The 16749-nt window shown below is 43.5% G+C and overlaps 6 protein-coding genes across 6 annotated transcripts; 2 read left to right on the top strand and 4 right to left on the bottom strand.

Moving 5' to 3' along the window:
* Window positions 1–646: 646 nt before the first annotated feature.
* NECHADRAFT_36044 (uncharacterized protein) lies at window positions 647–1785 on the bottom strand (the record flags this gene model as incomplete). Its single annotated transcript, XM_003052797.1, has 3 exons — window positions 647–830; window positions 883–1686; window positions 1757–1785. The coding sequence occupies 3 exons, from the start codon at window positions 1783–1785 to the stop codon at window positions 647–649; spliced, it is 1017 nt and encodes a 338-aa protein (XP_003052843.1).
* Window positions 1786–3690: 1905 nt separating this feature from the next.
* Window positions 3691–4560, top strand: NECHADRAFT_59514 (uncharacterized protein). Its single transcript, XM_003053298.1, has 2 exons — window positions 3691–4031; window positions 4094–4560. The coding sequence occupies exons 1-2, from the start codon at window positions 3744–3746 to the stop codon at window positions 4376–4378; spliced, it is 573 nt and encodes a 190-aa protein (XP_003053344.1). The 5' UTR covers window positions 3691–3743; the 3' UTR covers window positions 4379–4560.
* A 137-nt stretch (window positions 4561–4697) lies between these two features.
* On the bottom strand, window positions 4698–5568 carry NECHADRAFT_78244 (uncharacterized protein; the record flags this gene model as incomplete). The annotated part of the gene is made up of 6 exons (XM_003052796.1): window positions 4698–4835; window positions 4887–5015; window positions 5064–5178; window positions 5225–5339; window positions 5391–5526; window positions 5566–5568. The coding sequence occupies 6 exons, from the start codon at window positions 5566–5568 to the stop codon at window positions 4698–4700; spliced, it is 636 nt and encodes a 211-aa protein (XP_003052842.1).
* Window positions 5569–10521: 4953 nt separating this feature from the next.
* Window positions 10522–11139, bottom strand: NECHADRAFT_78243 (uncharacterized protein; the record flags this gene model as incomplete). The annotated part of the gene is made up of 2 exons (XM_003052795.1): window positions 10522–10900; window positions 10952–11139. The coding sequence occupies 2 exons, from the start codon at window positions 11137–11139 to the stop codon at window positions 10522–10524; spliced, it is 567 nt and encodes a 188-aa protein (XP_003052841.1).
* A 435-nt stretch (window positions 11140–11574) lies between these two features.
* On the top strand, window positions 11575–13996 carry NECHADRAFT_11421 (uncharacterized protein; the record flags this gene model as incomplete). Its single annotated transcript, XM_003053297.1, has 4 exons — window positions 11575–11632; window positions 11685–11760; window positions 11823–12988; window positions 13035–13996. Coding segments are annotated over 4 exons (2262 nt in total), but the record flags the coding sequence as incomplete, so codon positions are not given.
* Window positions 13997–14207: 211 nt separating this feature from the next.
* On the bottom strand, window positions 14208–15489 carry NECHADRAFT_36347 (uncharacterized protein; the record flags this gene model as incomplete). The annotated part of the gene is made up of 4 exons (XM_003052794.1): window positions 14208–14682; window positions 14735–15114; window positions 15171–15275; window positions 15340–15489. The coding sequence occupies 4 exons, from the start codon at window positions 15487–15489 to the stop codon at window positions 14208–14210; spliced, it is 1110 nt and encodes a 369-aa protein (XP_003052840.1).
* Between the last annotated feature and the right edge of the window lie 1260 nt (window positions 15490–16749).

The following is a 16749-nucleotide window of genomic DNA, read 5'->3' as shown; positions in this document are numbered from 1 at the left end:
AGTGGGTGGTGTGTCAGGATCTCTTTGTGGACAAGGTGCAGAGCGAGTTGTTGTATCTCGGAGAGACATATCTACAAGTATGGGAGAGGAGAAGGGAGCCAAAGGGCAAGGGAAAAGCAGCGGCATCATGACCCCACACAAGTCATGAGCACAACTAATAGGCACAATTGTAATATCACGGTTTATGAGACAAAATTGGTCTTGCTTGGGCGACAAACGACAGCCCTCAAAGCTCGCTCTTGTGATTGTAGCTCTCGCCGAAATCCGCTATTGGGCGAGCCACGTCCTGGCCGCTCGCAGCTACCTAGTAATACACCATCCATCCCTGGGCGAAGCCTGATATCATCATCGACCGGCCTCGCCCTTTGTATCCATACAGCCGTTGGTTTCCCTCATGTCATCCAATCGTCCCGTCCCAACCGCCAACCCTGATCCTCATGAACACGTTATGAGCAGCCCCACCCAGAAGAACTCTCCAACACCGCCAACAAAGTTGTCATTCGTAAAGACAATGAAACACAAACAAAGTAAGTAGTTAAAAAACAAAGGCGACTCGGTCGATAAATCCCGGAACGTGGAAAACGACTTGTCGAAAATACAGTACACAGGTTGGCGGTTAGGGACTTTAACGCCGGACGCGCTACGACTAGGATTGCTCTGAGGGCTGCTTCGACACGCCACCTGTGTGACGCTTATCGTGGTGATGGTGCTGTCCCGCCTTTTCGCGGCGCTGCTCCTCGATAGCCGTTCGTTGCTGGATACTAGAGTCATGGCTCTTGAATTCCACTCGAGTGTTGGGAGGGAAGTTGAGGACGTGCTTCATGGTCTCACTGTTCAAGAGTCAGTCTCAGAATACTTCCACTGGCTTGTAACAAGACTTACCGAATCTTAATGACGCGGCCACCATCCGTTCGGGTCCAGATGCTCAGAATGTCCTCTCCATTCCTTACACTGAGCACGGCACCACAAACGTCCTCTCCAGCGTCACCAAACTGATCCCCAATGAGGGAGAGCATGAGGTCTTCCCAGTACCGGTCGGCCACGCCCTTCTTCATCCGAACAACCCACTTGCCACCCTTTTTGTTCACATCGTCCTCCCAGATGGGCCGGACGCCCTTCTTGAAGAGATGGAAGTCCGACACGACCGGAAGCGAGGAGGGGCGCTTCAGGTAGGAAAAGATCTCCCAAAACTCCTCCACCGTCCGCACAGTAGCAATCTCGTGCAGGGTCTTCTCGTATTCGATGAAGCCGTGGGCCTTGGAAATCGGGGGTCGGTACCAGAAAGTCCAGGGCTCCATGAGCTGGTGTGATACAGGAGCGGCCGCCGCGGCCCCCTGGGAACCCTCAGAGATGGAGGCCATGCTGGGGGCCTTCCCCACAACCTTTGACAAGTCCTTGGGCTGGCCAGACTTTGCAACCGCGGTGCCCATAGCCGAGTCGAAAGGATTGGCCGAGGACTTGGGTGTTTTCGCAGACCCAAAGGAGGCGAAAGCTCCAGAGCCTAGACCAAAGGCGCTGGAGGCACCGCTGGTGGGGGAGACCAGGCCGCCAGGTGTAGTGTTGAAGGGGTTCTGTTTGCTCGACGACGGGGTATCGCCGCCTTGGCGCTTTGGAAAGGAAGCATTGCGACTGAAGGAATCACCACTGGACCCTTGACCGGGTGTCGAGAGGGAGAGCTTGCCGGAGCTGTTGAAGTGAAAAGTGTTGGTAAGATTCACATGGTATGTAAACAGAAGGGCAATGTAAGGAAACTTACTTTGTGCGGCGGGCCCAGAGGTTATCCATCAGGACTGAATGGGACAGGTTTTGCCTGCAAATTAAGGTAGGGCGGGGAAGTCGCCTGTCGAAGACACCTCAGATATGACGGAAGGAGGGGAAGAGGAAGAGGGCGGATGCGGCGTCGGTTTCTCGGACAGTAAGAGGTTCGTAGACGAAAATGCAGTTCTTGTTGGGGGCGCGAGGCGAGTTGGCGATGTAGTGCCTTTGGAGGTTACACGGTCTCGAGGTCGGATGAGGGGGCGACGATGGATAGCGGGAAGGGCGAGGGGACTAGGGTTGCGTTTGTTTACGATTATTGACTGATGATGAGATCGGAAGTATTTCGGGTATCGATATTGTTCGAGGAGGAGTCGGAGGCGTGTGAATGTTGGCGAGAGGTAGAGGCGGGTTTGTTTTGGAGGAGTTGGTGAAGAGAATCTTTCAGGTTGAGTTTGGGGAATTTTGGTAGGTTCAGGGAACGTTGCGAGAGGGAAAGAATGATGGAGGGCCCGAAGAAATTCTGGCAGCCCACCCACGTACTAAGGTAAAAAATCGAGACGAGTCGCGAAGTGCAGAGTTGGGGTAGTGAGGGGGTACCGTCCCACCTAGATTCAGCTAGAGAATACTTTCATGTACTTCCTCCCCTCTGGAGAAGCCCTGAGCTCGCTGAAAACCCTCGCCGTAAGTGGTCGCGGATGGCCTGTAGCGGCGCGGCCTGGCTCCACTAGACCACCCCCCAACCCCCAGGCACTCGGGGGACCTTACCCATGGCCCTGGCGTCAGAGGCATCCATGGACTCACCAGGGCGGCAGTGACACAATCGGAGCGCCGGGGTATACCTCCTCTAGCGCCTGAGGACACTCTCTAGCCGCCTTGTGCCTGAGCTTCTGGAAACATTTGATACGACACCTGTCGCACGAGATCTGCACAGCTAGGAAGAAAAAAGCAAATCCTCTCTCGTGCAAGTGAACCGGTCAATTCCGCTGCGTTGCAGGTTGCACGCTGGCATGTCGTTAGAGCCAGAGTGCCCCTGGTGCGTACCAAGACAAAATCAGCCGTCACTGACGTCTGTGGTGTCGTAGAAACCCCCGTCCATGGGGAAGCGTGGCGGGGCTGCCGGGAGTCTTGGTATCAGGCATCTCGTTCATGATTCTACCGGGAGCCAGCTCAGTGCATATCCCGGGGCTTGTCACATACATTAGCTCTAATAGGAGACTACAAATCCGAGATACGACGGTAAAGCCACCTCCATTCTCCTCTTACGGTTTTCGGCGTTGACTCACCCGGCCTTACCCCCGGCTCCGAGTTGTGAGACCCGACCAGACAGATCAAGAACCCCTGTCCGACCAGAACGAATGATCATGGGCCAATTAACCGACCAGGCAACAATTGCGTGCCAATACCTCCCATGCTTAAGGGGTCCTCAACTGGCAACATGATCTCGAGATAACCAATGCCTCGTCGTCAGCTTAATTTGCACTCCCGCATCAATCTTTCCGTAACCACCGTGACAGGCTCCTCGATAAGGCTTAGCGCTGAACCCCGATCCACGGAGCTGGGAGCAATTTCCAATGCTTGTGCAAGAGGCCTTTTTGTGCCAAAACTCCATCCGCAGACATGAACTATGAGGAAGAAAGTGTAGCCGAGGGACAGCATCAGCTCATGAGACGACAAAGTTTCTCCAATTGGCCCAATCAAAGGCACAGCTTCATGCAGGAACGCTTTCTTCAAAGTGCACTTGGGGGTCTCAGGTTTTGTCTCGAAATACCGCGCCACAGACCTCCGTGATTCAGTGGCTGTGCTCCGGGACTTGGCCCAGCCACCCGGCCCCGCTCCAGACTTCGAGACCGAATTTCTTATCGGTTCTTATCGCAACTCCAAAGAAAAAAAAAGTATCCCCAGCCAAGCTCAGCGACACTCACCACCACCAAAATCCAGCCTCCAGCCACGCCAAACCATTCCACGCATTTCTCCTTGTCGTCGCGATGGGTGTGGTACGAACAAAAACCATCAAGAACAAGCACGCGGGCGGCGGCCCCTCGAGCAAGTCCTCCAAGGACATCGCCCCAAAGTCCAAGAAGCCCAAGGGCACGCCGCCGTCCAAGCAGGTCAAGGACAAGGGTCGCGAGGCGCTCCTCCGGAAGCTCAAGAACCCCAAGAAGCGCACCTACACCGATGAGCAGCTCGGCATTCCCACGCTCAACAAGATCACTCCCGTGGGCGTCGTCAAGCCCAGGGGCAAGAAGAAGGGCAAGGTCTTTGTCGATGACAGGGTATGAGCGCCTCATGTATTCCCAATCGCGAGGCGATTCCAATGCTGACTTTTACTTTGCAGGAGAGCATGAGCACGATCCTGTCCCTCGTCCAGGCGGAGAAGAACGGCCAGATCGAGTCCAAGATGATCAAGGCACGACAGATGGAGGAGATCCGCGAGGCGCGCAAGGTTGAGCAGGCGAAGAAGGAGCAGGACAAGAAGAACAAGCTCGAAGATGCCAAGGACGCCCTCCGAAAGAAGCGAAAGCGCAAGGGCGCCGACGAGGAGGAGAGCCTCAAGGAATACACCTCTGCAGGCACCAAGGCCGGCAAGGCCAAGACCAAGAAGCGGGTTTCTTTCGCATAAGGCCGCAGGAATGAAAGGCAATGGGGGAAAATCTGGAGTTGTTGCATGGCTTGGCGCTAGGAGTTTGATGGACTGGGGTTTGGTCCCTCTGGTGGTATTCGTTGATTTGGTATAAAGACCCAAGACAGCATCTAAACCAGGCTGTTACTGCAGGCATATTCGGCCAATTGAGTAAAACGGTCAAATTATGGCATCATGTGCCGTCTATGTGCGTGTATGCCATGCGTCTAGTATACAAGTCTATCTATGAACCTCGAGCATAACCAAGACTCCTCTAACGTCAGATCTCATGGCCTGCAGAAGAGCTGCTCTACCCGTCCTAATCTTCCACAATCAACATCTTGCGGCGCATTGGGCTATAGCCATGTCCCTGTGTCAAATCAGCATCAGATGCCTCCTCGGGCTTCAGGCTGTCAAGATCACACTTGAAAGCCAAGTGGTTCAAGAAGTTTGCGACCTGGGACAATGTTAGCTCAAGAAGAGATGGCCAATCCTACACGAGACCTACCGGCTTGGGGAACCATCGACCGCCACCCATCTCAAACCAGCAGAGATGTCCACCGAGCGTTGTTGTAAGGAGAATAGTATTGGGGTTCTGCTGGAACTCTTCAAATGGAATGGCTTCCTTAACGGCAATCTATCGACTGTAAGCAGGAGTAAGTGACGAGTCAAGTATAGGTCTTACAGGATCGTCGACAGAGTTGATGGCCAGGAAAGGGATCTTGATGGATAGAATGGCATCGGTCGATGAGGCATCTCGGTAGTATGCATACTCAGTGGGATATCCCCAGATAGGGCACCTAGAAAGGTCAATCTCAACCCAAGAAGTGTTGTTCAATAACTTACTGGATCAAGCGATCGAACTCGTTCAGGTATGTGATGTCCAGGACAGCCTCAACATCAACCTTGCTATGCTGTTCCAGCGCATCCCGATGTCTTCGTGCAAGTTCCTTCAAAGACGCTACATGTATTGTTAGCAGGGCTCCAGATTAACGGAGCAAAATAAACTTACATCCCATAACTCGCAGATAAACCTCCTTGCCCATATAGCTGTTCTGGAGAATCTTGCTCGAGACCTCGAGGTTGAAGGGGTTAGAGCACGCAATGGCTCCTTTCAGGACACAATTCGAGCCCTCCTCGCCACAGTACTATATCATTTTCCGTCAGACTCGAATCAAACCATGGACCATTTTTATGACTTGCGTTTGTGAGCATGTTAGCGCCCAGAGAAAATCCAATGCCGAACAACGGACGGTTGGGAAACTTTTCCGTCAACCATTTCACTGTCTAAGTACCTGTCAGTCAGACGGATCCATATTCCTCGTATCTGGTCATCCTTACTTGACGGATGTCCCACGTTGCTCTTGCGTTGTACAAAACGCCGCTGGTGATCTTGCTTCGTGCACATCCTCGAAATATAATAAGCTATTTACCCTTAATTTATATTTTTAATATAAGGCTTTATTTAGTTATATTATTTATAATATATAAAGCTCTTTCGGGAAATTAATTAATCGCCTTAGGTTCTTTATTTACTTATAGCTCTCTTATAGGTAATATTTAGAGTTTTTTAATAATATATTATCTTTATTTTTACTTTATTTTACTAATTCTTATAAGATTTATAATATAATTTTTTATATCTATAGGTCCTTATTACTTTATTATACATAGAATATCATAATCTTATTATATATATATTTAATATATAATAATAATAGGTATCTTTTAATTACTTAAGGGTATATATTATAATATTCTTTAGGTTTATATATATATTATAGTAAGATAATATAATATCTTATCCTCCTAATATATAAGTAAGGTTCTATATTAAGAGCCTAATAAGGGTTTTAAATTAATCTATTATATATATACTAAGGGAAAATATTATATTATTATTTTTCTTCGAGATATTTTTTATAATTATAATAGATATAATTAATCTATAATATCTTATAGTAATTAAGGTAGCCTAGTTATATTTATTTATAATTATTATTTATAAAAAAGGGTATTTATTATATTTTTATTATTTTTTATTCCTTTTTTACTAAAATTATTAGAAACTTAGGTATAAAATCGAGGTTCTTATAGATCTTAGTATATTAATTTAGGGTTTATTAGATATATCCTTCTCTTAATAGTTTATTATTAAGAACTTAGGTAATTTCTTTATTATATTTTAAATATTCCTAAATAAAAACCTATTTAAGATTAATTAATTTAATATCTTCTTATAATATCTAGTTAAGGGATATAAAGAATATCCGATTATATATATTTCGTCGTATAGATTATTATACGGGGTAGTTCTATTAATAGGTATATCATATAAGAAGTTAATTTAATAATTATTAGGCTTATTTAATAAGTTCTTTTTCTTAGACTAAGAGTTAATATTATTCTTTTTATTAGGCTATTATTTAGGGTTCTAAGTTATTAGTATAGAATATAATATCTTTATTATCCTTAAGGTAGAAATCTATAGATATATTTATTTTAATAATTCCTCTAATATATCTTATTATAGCGATAATTTATTTAGTATTATTATTTTATAGTAAATTATAGGATAATATAGGGGTAAATTTATTTTTATTATCTTACTAAGTAACTTAATTAACCTATTAGTCTTAATAAGGTCTTTAGCTTTTAGCTATAATAGGGGATAAATAATTACTTTTATAATATCTTTTCTTTTTATAGTTATAATAAGTAATATAGGATTTATCTTATTAGATATTCCTAATATCTATAGGTCTTAGTTAAGTATTATATAAGGTATTTCTTATATTTTTATTATTATTATTCTTTTATCCCTAGTTTTATTTATTACTTTTATCGGGGTAATAAGGATTAAACTAAGAGGCATAGCTTTTATTTCTCTAGGCTATTTTCTCTTAGTATTATTTATATTATTATTTATTAATTTTAATAGCTATTTTAATATATTAATTAAGGTTATTAGGTTTATTTACTTTATATAATTTATCCTTAACTTTTTCTTTAAGTCCTTAATAATAAATCTCTATATAGGCTTTATTATCTTATTTAACCTTAGATATAAGTTATTAGAAAGTTATAAAGTAAGCGATATATAACTTATTCTAAGTTAAGCTATAAAATTTAATAGTAACTTATTATTCCTTATTAATAATTTTAAAGGCTTTTTTAATAGCTATTTTAAAGTTATTTTAATTAGCGAAGATATTAATAATTTCTTAGTCTTAGTTAGATTTATCTTTATTCTCTAAGAAGTCTTTTTAAATAGGTTTAAATTATACTTTAGTAGTTCTATAAAGAAGGGGTATAATAAAAAATACCTTTTTTATATTAATATTAATATATTAAAAAAAAAGCCTAAAATATCTCTTTATCTTAATAAAGAAAGATATAATATTATAAGCTTATCCTATAAATAGTTTAGGTATCGTAGGTCTAATAATTTCTCTTAGATTTTTATTATATTATTATTAAGTAAGTGCTATAGGCTGGCTCTATACCTAACCTTAGAGTTAATTAATTATGCCTCTAAGCTATTAGATTTTAGCTATAAGTTTAGCGATACTTAGTAATATCTTATTATAAGGTAGTAATCCTCTAGCGGAAAATCTAATAAATAAAGTATTTTATTTATTAGAAGATATATTATTTAATAATAGAGATATTATATAATATAATATAGAAATATATTAAATAAGAAGCTATTAATATATAATATCTAGAGTTTTCTAAGGGAATAAACTAGGTATATTAGGTTTATTATTAATAGAGAGTCTTAGTATTACTATATAATAAGGGAATTATATCTTAGTAATAAATTAAGAAGGTCTTAAAGGTAATTAAAGTCTATTAATAGCTTAAGGGCTAAATATCTATCTAAGGCATAATAATTATTATATATATATAAGGGGCCTCGCACTTATAGAAATAAGGTCTAAGTAAGGGCCTTATACTTATAGAAATGAGGTCTCTTATAGTTAGTGCGTTAAGAAGGGAAAATATAGGGAATAAAAATAATATATAATAGGGGATATATTAGGCCGTAATAATAATACTTTAAAGTTATTATTAAGATAATTAAAAATAATCTTAATATTAATAATCTTAAGGCTTTTATTAATTTCTTATAAAGACTTAAGAAATTTTAAATTATTTTTTTTATATTAAATTAAAAATTAATAATATTATAAATAATTTTAGCCTAAGAATTAAAGGTAATTATAATAAAAGAAAATAATTTATTAAGAAAAGCTTAAAGAAAGGTATTATTATTTTAATAAAAAAATAAAAGCTTTTATTTAATAAAATAAACTAAGTATTAATATAATAAATCTTATTAAGTATATTAAGATTTAATAGGGGTAAACTTATTTCTTTTTATATATTAAGCCTTATTTTAATTTCTTAGAATTTTTCTTTAAGGCTAATAAAAATATAAGTTAAGTAATTAAGAAGTATAAGATTTAAGAGCTTAAATTATATAAGAAGTAATAAGATATATTTTTTTATTATTATAATATAATAAATACATAAGTTATTATAAAGGGATATTAATAATAGAGTTAATAAAAAATATTATAACTTAGGCTAAATAACTAAGGAAAATATATATATATATATATATATATAATTATAATAAAGATTATAAGAGTTAAATAAGGAGGTAAAAAGGCTTATTAATCTCAAGGTAAATAAAAAATATTAAAGGGCTAATTATTATTATTTAGAGGTAAAGGATTAATATTAAGAAGTTAGAGATTAAAATCTAAAGATAATAGTAATAAAAGCTTAAGAGGAGACCTAAGAGAAGACCTAGGAAGAGATCTAATTAGGGATAATAAAGTATTTAGCAGTAATAAAATACTTAATAAATCTAGGCTAATTATATAAGGTATATATATATCTAGGGGCCTAAGCTATATCTATATATATAGCTAGGTATAGATAGATAAGTTAATAAATATATAAGTAATATCTTAAACTAAGTAAAATATAATATTATTAATAAGTATAAACTCTAAATAAATATAAATCTAAAGTGAGAAAGATAACTTAAAAGGTAAGCTAATAATAAGAGAGATAATAATAAGGTAATAATAAGGGCAAATAAGAGCATTATAGCCTAAGGAAAAATAAGTAAAGCTAGTATTAATAGCCTTAAGGCTTAAGCTAGCTCTATCTTAACTAGGGCTATTTAATAATATAATATATCTATTCTTAGATAGTTTAACTTAATTACTCTCTTATTATAAGAGTAATCCTAATATAAAATAAACTTATATAAGCCCTAATATAAGGCATATAGTCCCTAGATAAAATAATAAGTAACTCTTAAAATAAAAGAGGATCTTAATATAAAATAAAAGTTTTTTAATAAGATAAGATATAGCTCTTAATAATATAATTAAAATATTATTATAAGATAAGAATTAACTCTTAGCATAAGAGAAAGCCCTAATATAAGATATAAGTAGCTCCTAATATAAGAGAGGGGTCTTATTATAAGATAAGTAACCTCTAGCATAAGAGAAATAGTCCTAGCATAGGATAAGAGGCTATTCCCGGTATAAAAAAATAATTCCTAATATAAAATAAAAGACTTAGATATTAGGCATAGATATAAGCTCTTAGATAAAAAAAAGAAACCCCTTAGAATAAGGGATATAAAGACTCCTTAGAATAAGAAAAGATATTACTCTTAGTATCTTAATATAGAGAATCTAGAGTGCTCCTAGTAATAAGAGAAGAGCTAATCCTAATATAGGAGAAAGAAAAAGCCCTAAAATGAGGAAGATATGGGTAAAAGGCGACGTCAGGGTTCTTGCAATAAGGCTCATACTAATTTAATATCTTCAGAGATTTGAGGCAGGCTTTGCGAAATCGAGATGTAAGATACGATGAAATGGATGATGATGAGTGAGATGAGTTTTGTCAAGGTGAACATGTTACATCCTGCAGGCATTGGGTGAAGTCGCGACCACCCCCACCTTGACTGAGTGTAGTTATCAGGCAGCAATCGTAGCTCAGAGGGGGGGAAGAAGTAAATCCTTGTCTTGTAATTACTGGAGCCTTTCTTTTTCATCTCTGCTGTAAAAAACTAATCTAGTGACTTCTTCAACAATTTAATCATTCAACTCTTAGATATATATTACCATAATCAAACTTAATACCATGCTATAAACTAGTACTCTTCCCAGTCCGAAGCTATAGCAATATCCGCTATTTGATTCTTTCTGCGTGATTTCCGGGAGCGAAACAGTGGGTGTTCCACGAAACGTTATCGTCTCGGCCTCGTGGGTGGTCTTGCGAGGCATGTCAAACGTGAATGTCGGGGTCGTGCTCGTCTCTTGTTCCGGTTCAGGCACATCAATCGTCTTATTCCGCTCTTTTTGCTCCGACATAATGCTTGAGGGCATGGGCGCAACAGTGAAGCCTTCGTCGCTGCAGATTTCGGAAAAGTTTCGAGGATCTCGTACTCGCTCTGACAGGCCTAATGCGTACAGGCAATATCCACACCTAAAACGAGGTTTGTGAGCGCTTCTTCTCGTCCAAACAACAGAAACTTACGCCTGGCTTGTCGGAACCCATCCAGATACGCAAATACATTCGTAGTAGTCGGCGCCATTTTCGTCGGCACAGTCGCGATCCAGGTCTTCAAATGCACTGCAGATAGAGTCTTGACCGCTGCAGTAATCGTAGGGAGTCAGGCTCGAGGTTGCAGATGCCCGGGCATACAAGCCCACAGCTGTGTTCATGCTGTGATTTGTATTCTCCCTGAGATGACGGAAAACTTGATCTGGGAGCTCCGAGAGGTTTGCAGGAAGTCTTATTAAAGTGGCCTCCAGCTGAACAGATCCTCGACGCTCTTACCTACTTTGGAAGGAGGAGTGTTTCCTATTTCAGATGCTTTGATCCACTTTGGCGCTTGGCCCGGGCAAACGATTGCACCGTCTGACGCTTAATTTGACGACTCCAGTGAAGCTATTGCGGAAATAGGAAGTTGAAATGCCATCAGCAAATGAGCTAGCAGTTTTAATTGGACCCCAAGTCCTGATGGCGACGATCAGCAACGGCCGGTACTGCCAATTTTCTCCGAGGCAGGCCAACAACACATGGGTTGAAAAGCCTGTCATGTCCCACAGGGCCAAAGGTCAAAGCCACCAACTCTTAGCCAACATTCATTTTCAGGCATGGTAGACCTGACGACCGGCCAAGTTGCCGCCATCATTGCCTTTGGCATCGTTGTGGGTAAGTCAACCTCCAGCTTGTTTCTTAGACTTCGACTAACAAATCCTCCAAGCTCGTGTTTGGTGTCCGACAATTGGAACATTTATTCTCAGTGGAGTGCTTCAAGATCGCGAGACGGCAGCTACATGGTAAATCACGCTTTGGTTTTCCCGTTTTGGTTGCTGTTGCTGATATTTCTTTCCTCAACAAGGACCGTTGCGGCAAAACATCTTCAAAGCTCATACTGGCCCCTTGTGCTTCAGTCCGATGCAACAAAGGATCGTGGAGTCCGCAAGCCCGTCGTTATTATCTCACTGCTTCTACCACTTCTCAGCCTGCTGATTGCGGTAGCAGGAGTCGTTACGCCCCTTGGCCTCTACGAGTCCAACGAACCAAAGTCGAAAGCTGTTAGGGCTGACTTTGAATACGTGCGAGATTCAAGCACCTTCTACTCAAGTACATCCACCCGTGATGACAAGCCTTTCACGAGAACATGCACCATCAACTTGTGCTATGTCCCTTGCCCATACACCTCAGATGTTACCGTTATTGAAACCGATGGCACGTCGAGTAATTGCAGCTTGTTTGGAAGCCTTGATCCGAATGTCCCCGATATTCTACGAGACATCTACACCAGCGGCACTCAGTACGAGAGAACCACCATTTCCAACTACTTCGACATTGAGTGGCGCCAGACAACGACTCAGTATGACCGCCAGATAAACAACGGCACACCAATCGCCGCCGGACTCTACCGACGGCTGGAGAACATTGCACTCCTAGATACGGTACGCGCCGTTGAAGGGTTGATTGTTGATGCCAAAGGCGGCCGAATCGGTTTCAGGAATCACACCATCCCATCTGGCTACCCTCTCGGGGTTACGTGGACTGAAGACATCTTGTTCTGGGAGCCCGATGTCGAGTGTGTCGACACCAACACAACATTCGACTTTGAAATGACGACAAGTTCTCAGACGAGCGCCGGTGTCTCGGTTTCTAAATTCCACCTTACCGATAGGGGTGGCTTCGTCAACCTTAACAAGACTGATCCATTGGAAGATCAACGCAACGGGGTAAACCAGCCTGATCTAAAGATGAGAGCGTACCAGGCCGCGTGGGCAACCAATGCCTTTTCCATGCTGTTCATGAATGTCTCGAATGCTGGGAGCGCAAAGGATGACACTGAGCCTTTCGAATACATCAACTCGAAAATCGGAAAGGAATTCAAGTTACCGAGTCTGGATTTTGATGCGAACTACCTGACACTCGGTCTCACCAACAACTTTGGTGACCACCTTGGAGTGAGGGCGACTAGCGGCCCCAGTGATTTATACAAGAATCCCTGGAATATTACTAATGAACACTTCATAGCCATAAGTAAGACTTGTTTATCGGCTTGACAGGCAACGCTAACAGCCTTCAGGGGACCTATGTGAAGGAACAAAACTCGACATGTTCCCCAAACTGAACAACACCTTCGTCATGTGTAACCTCATGAGAGGCATCCCGCAGCGAGTCGGTGATGGTCCGGAGAACGTATTCGACGACCAAAGTCAATGGTCGTCTTCGTTGTACGCCTGTGCTTCAGCTGTCAAGGCCACCGTCAAGACTGTCACTTTTTTCTACAACGGCACAGAAGCGAGGTCAGGTAACATCGAAGTCAAGGAGATCAAGGACAAGGAGTACGCTGCAGAGGATGACATGCCGCTGTGGGGTGTGGAGGATTCTCCGCTTGAGCTGGACGAGTTCCCGCCCATCTGGGGCCTCGTTGACCCGGCGTACGAGAAGTTCCAAAACATCTCAACAATCCGTGCTCCATCGCTTTATCTCCTTGGATCAGGCTCTATGAGCCCCATAAGATGGGAGCTGGACTCCGGATATGTGCACAGGAACCTGCCGGCCTCGATTGCCCCCATCGGGGCTTTCTTTACAATCTTCTCGTCTGTAACTGATAGCCTGTCTCCCAACGACGTTGTTGGCAAGTCAAGTATGAGTCTGTGGCTGAAGTGGCGAGAATTGTCAAAGTCAGCCAACTCTGCCTCGACTATTCTGAAACTGCTCTGGACCGATTTTGTCGCATCAGCTGTGGTTGGAACAAAGGGGGTGCTGGGGGTGAGAAATGCACAACCCGAGGACGCAGCAGAGGTGTCTGTCATTCCACTGGAGCACAGAATTCGGTATCGCTGGGTGTACGGCATACCCGCATTCCTCCTGCTCGCATGCATGGCACTCATCGCAGGGTTGGCGGTCTTCTTGCGCTTGGCTGGACGATCTAATCTCGACAAGATGCATTACCGGTTGAAGCAGACGTCACTTGGCCGTGCGTTGACGACCTTGGTTGATCCGCAGTCAAGCAACTTTTTCATGTCTGCCAGAGACTGGAGTAAGAACAATGCCAGTAAAGATATCGACTTGAGTGTGAACCGGGGAGTGCTCAGTCCACAGCCACAAGCACAAGTGACACAGGAGAAACTTGGATCGTCAGCGTCGGAAGCACGTAAAGGGTAGATGATTAACGATGAGGCTCACTTGGTTTTATTTTTATCTGCGCTATCTTGACATGATGGATTGTATATATGTTTCGATGTTAGGTTTCTCACCTACCACCTTCCCACCCCAAGACTCGCTGCCTCGCCCAGTCGTTAGCTGCCGCAGAGTGCTCCTGTTCCGCCACTACAGTAACCTGCGTCTGCTTGAGAATGTGCTTCTGGCTATCCCCATCATCGTCACTTCGACGCGGCCTCTCCTTATCGTAGTTGCTCTGCGTGGCCGTCACTGACGCCAACGTGTTCAGCTTGACACTATCCCCGTGGTCATGCCGCCGGCGTCCTGACATGTGGGAACTGTTATGGCCCGATGGATATCTTGGGTTGCTGCCACTGGCGTAAGTGCTGCGACCAAAGATGGGGAGGTTCAGCAGGGGCCGCAGTGCCGGCATGGATCCAGCAACGATTCCAATGCCTTCCTCCAGAACAGACCACAGGCCAATCGCGCCTGTACTATACATAAACTCCGTCGGATCGTTGTATAGCGTGAGGTAACGAAGTCGAACGATCGTGGCACAACTCGCGCTAAGAGGTAGGTTGTCAGTGGTGCTTATGAATGTGATGGGGGAATTCTTACAATGCGGCAAGACCGAGCATGAGAGCAACCGACATCTTAACTCGTGGCTTCATTTGAATGTTCCAGAGCAAGACTCCGGGGAGCAGAGCCAGCGTCCAGTCGGTGACAATTGAAATAGCCGAGAAGAAGAAGCCAATGCTACTGTTCAGCTTGAGGTTGCAAGTGCCCTCCGACTCTCCCCAAAGGGTTGTAACCGGATGACAGACGTTGGCTGTGGCGATGATGAAGATGACACTGGCCATGCAGGTCATGATCAAGACAGACCAAATAGTCCACACGAATCGACGGCGAGAATCGGCGATACGGAGGAGAGTGACACAGATGCTAGCCTTGATAGGTACCGTGCAAGCCGCGTAGAAGAACTGGGCGATAAAGAAAAGCTTTTCCCATCTGTGGTCAGCTTCGAAGAGCGTTCGGTTCAGGGCTGAAATCCTACCTTTGTTCCTTTCATTATATCAGCTTTGTCGATGTGCTTCGCCTTCTGTCCTGAACCATGGAAACAACACGTAATGACGAGACCGGCAACCACAGTGTAGAGCACCTGCAACGAAGGCATCAAGTCAGCATTTGAGGGGTCAAGTTGGAACAAAGTTTGCTGTACATACCAGGCCTACACACATCAGCCAGTCGTCCAAACCGAGTATCTTTTTCCATCTCCGAACTCCCAAACGCGTGACGAGTGTGACCCAAGAAAGTGACACCATCACAATGGTAAGGTAGAGCAGCGGAACGCCATCACCCGCCACTTTAGCCATGCTGGCGGCGAATTGCAGTGGCGTTGATCCCAGATATCGAAGTTGGCGGATGCGAAGAAGACCGTTTGGGGAGAGTTTTTCGATTACACGCGTCGTTACCCGGTCCCGAAAACTCGGGACAGAGCCTGTATATCTGTTGGTTCTCGAAAAGCAAAAACCAACCAAGGATTCGTGACAGCAGTGACAAGCTTCATGGAATTCTCCATCGTTGCCATCCTGGCAGACCAGGGAACGAGAGCTCACTACCACCTCGCCTCGGTTTGCCCGGCCCAACTAGGAATCGAGCATTTACTGAAACAAACCCTGGACCTTGAAGAAGCAGGACTGCTGAGCCCCTGATAGAACCATTTGAACCACTTGAACAGTAGCTGCAGGCGTGGTGCCACTTTGCAGGGACCAGGCCACGGGCCCAGATCCAAAACAACGGGCCTCCCAGTGAACTCCCCACTCCAAACCCTCGGGCAGAGCCTCACAAGAAACGGCCGGAGTAGTCCCTCATTTGGCTCGGGGGCCGAAATCTGTAGATCTTGGTCAACTTGGGGTTAGATGACCGTTGAATTGCAGCCGAAGTTGACAGCCGGCAAACCCTGTCTGAACGGTCACTTCGGCACTTCGAAATTTCATGCTAGTAAAGCTAGGACCCGGAACGTAACATAAAGGAGATGCTACGCAATAACATGACCATGCCATATTTTTACTAGCGGATACTACCCTCAGAGGAAGCCGGTTAACACGGATGCTCCCATTGAACCAGGCACCCTGTCTAGAAACAACATGGACATGGACAAGGGTGAATGGAGATCCCACTTCAAAACAATTCGCAAACCCAGTCAAATCCTTCCAATCCTTTCGCTCTTGGCCCACAGAGACCCCAAGGAACCCCTAATGGGAGCAGAAGCTCGGAAGACCTGGCTGTCTGCTGCTGTCAGGTCAGTCTCTCTACCCGACAGGCTGGGTACATCCTCGGATACAGGCGAGCTTACGCGTGAGATGTGACAGTATGGAGATCTGTCGGGAGTTGGAAGCGAGCTGCGGCAAAGCTGATCAAACATCTTGACATGTCTGAAAAGCAACGACATGTGGTTTGAAGCCGAGATCGAGAAGTTAAACGATATACGGCATGTGGCTGGCCTTATCTTGATAATCGTACAATTACGAGGCTTCACAGCTAGTCATGTAGAAGCCGCCGTCTCAGGGTCCTCCCTGTGCTTCTAGCCAATGCCACTCAAAGCAGCCCCATGACACGATTGCACAACAAAA

Source organism: Fusarium vanettenii, assembly GCF_000151355.1.
Source record: "Fusarium vanettenii 77-13-4 chromosome 3 genomic scaffold NECHAsca_2_chr3_3_0, whole genome shotgun sequence".
Classification (NCBI taxonomy): domain Eukaryota; kingdom Fungi; phylum Ascomycota; class Sordariomycetes; order Hypocreales; family Nectriaceae; genus Fusarium; species Fusarium vanettenii.
This window is presented reverse-complemented; position numbering and strand designations above follow the sequence as displayed.